General features: G+C 45.5%; 1 protein-coding gene across 1 annotated transcript in view; it reads left to right on the forward strand.

Annotated features, from left to right (window-relative positions):
• LOC119421149 (ankyrin repeat and SAM domain-containing protein 4B-like) overlaps window positions 1-1,534 on the forward strand; it is a gene marked incomplete at its 3' end in the record, with an annotated part of 2,842 nt that extends 1,308 nt beyond the window's left edge. Inside the window, exon 3 of the mRNA XM_037688539.1 lies at window positions 652-1,534. Within this exon, the coding sequence (XP_037544467.1) occupies window positions 652-1,534 (883 nt within the window). The remainder of the gene's footprint in view (window positions 1-651) is intronic.
• Window positions 1,535-1,536: the final 2 nt, after the last annotated feature.

Raw genomic sequence — 1,536 nt, forward strand, 5'->3', positions numbered from 1 at the left:
TTGTTACATGATTTGGACCTATTTTAAATATTACTTTATGGAAAATGGAAAAAGGGATTTTTGTAGGTAGTTATATATGAAATAATTAAAAATTATAAGACAAAAGAAACCAGAACAGGTGGTTCAGTCCATTTTATAAAGTCAGCTATCAACCAGAAGCACATTTATAGTTTGAGCTCATTAAAAATGTGTTGGTTGCCAGTTAAGCCCCACATATCTGACACAGACCTGAAAAACAAAATAGGACAACTGATCTTTCAAAGGAAAAATAATAATGAACAAATAATAATAATGTGTTATGATCCTTGTATGTTCCCATACAATGGTGAAACTGGCTCTCTGCATTTAACCCATCCACCCCCAGATGGAGCTGTGGGCACCTATTGAAGGAACCTGGGGAGCATTTGGGGATAGGTTGTGCTGCTCAGAGACACCAAGAAGTGTGCAATGACTGAGGATTGAACCTGGGACTTTTGGGTCCTGAAACAGCTGCCCTGCCTCTACCCCATCTCAGCACCAACTGAAGTTCACTGATGGTTTTCAGCTTTAATGTGCAAACAGAGCATTATTTTGACACATCTAGTGTCTTCAAGGTGGTTTAAGGTGATTCAGAGAATAATTTCATCATTTCATTTTGTGTGTGTATTCCAGAGGAGATCCCAACAAGAGTGACATCTGGGGGAACACCCCTCTGCACCTCGCTGCAGATAACGGCCACATGCACATCCTCAGCTTTCTGGTGAACTTTGGAGCCAACCTCTTTGCCCTGGACAATGACTTCCACACAGCCATGGATGTGTCCGCTTCTCGGGGCCACATGGAATGCGTGCGCTTTCTGGACAATGCTGCGGCACACCAAACCAACCAACACCCGAAAAAGGTTGCCAGCCAGAAGAAGGAGGCTCAGAAAGAGGCAGAGAGGCGAGTGAAACTCTGCGAGAAGGTAAAGAAGAGACACCAGAGCAAGAGGGACAAATTGCAACGTGGCTCGGTGTCCGAGGCGAGCGTGGGATCGACGCACACAAACGAAGAGCTCATGAGCGGCGTCAACGAGCAGTTCTCCCAGCTTACTGCTGTGGATAAAGTTGGATCTCTCAAAGGTACACTCCTGAAGAAGCTAGCAAAGAAAGACAAGGGAACTCTGCAGAGGTCAGGAGGAGATGGGAACGTCGTCTTTCGCAAACAGGACAATGGAATGTCTGATAAACCAGAGTTTCTAGATGTCTTCAATGAAGAGGACGAGGATGAGTTTGATGAAGGAGGAAGGGCAACGTATGATGATGATACCGATGATGGTGTCAAAGAACCAGGCCAGGTCAAGCAATCCATCTTCAATCGTCCTGGCTTTGGAGGTCTCATGTTCATGAATAAAATGAACGTAGAGTCAGAGGACACTCCCCGTGACAACAACGAAAGTCTTAGTTTTCTTGTTCAGAAGCAGCTCGAGACCGAGGAAGACGCAGCTGGCTTTGATGACGCTGGTGATGCAGATCTTCCTTGGGACCAGGAAGATCTGGGACTGGATGACGATGAAGA

Source organism: Nematolebias whitei, chromosome 15 (genome assembly GCF_014905685.2).
Source record: "Nematolebias whitei isolate Nwh7 chromosome 15, NemWhi1, whole genome shotgun sequence".
NCBI classification, from domain to species: Eukaryota; Metazoa; Chordata; class Actinopteri; order Cyprinodontiformes; family Rivulidae; genus Nematolebias; species Nematolebias whitei.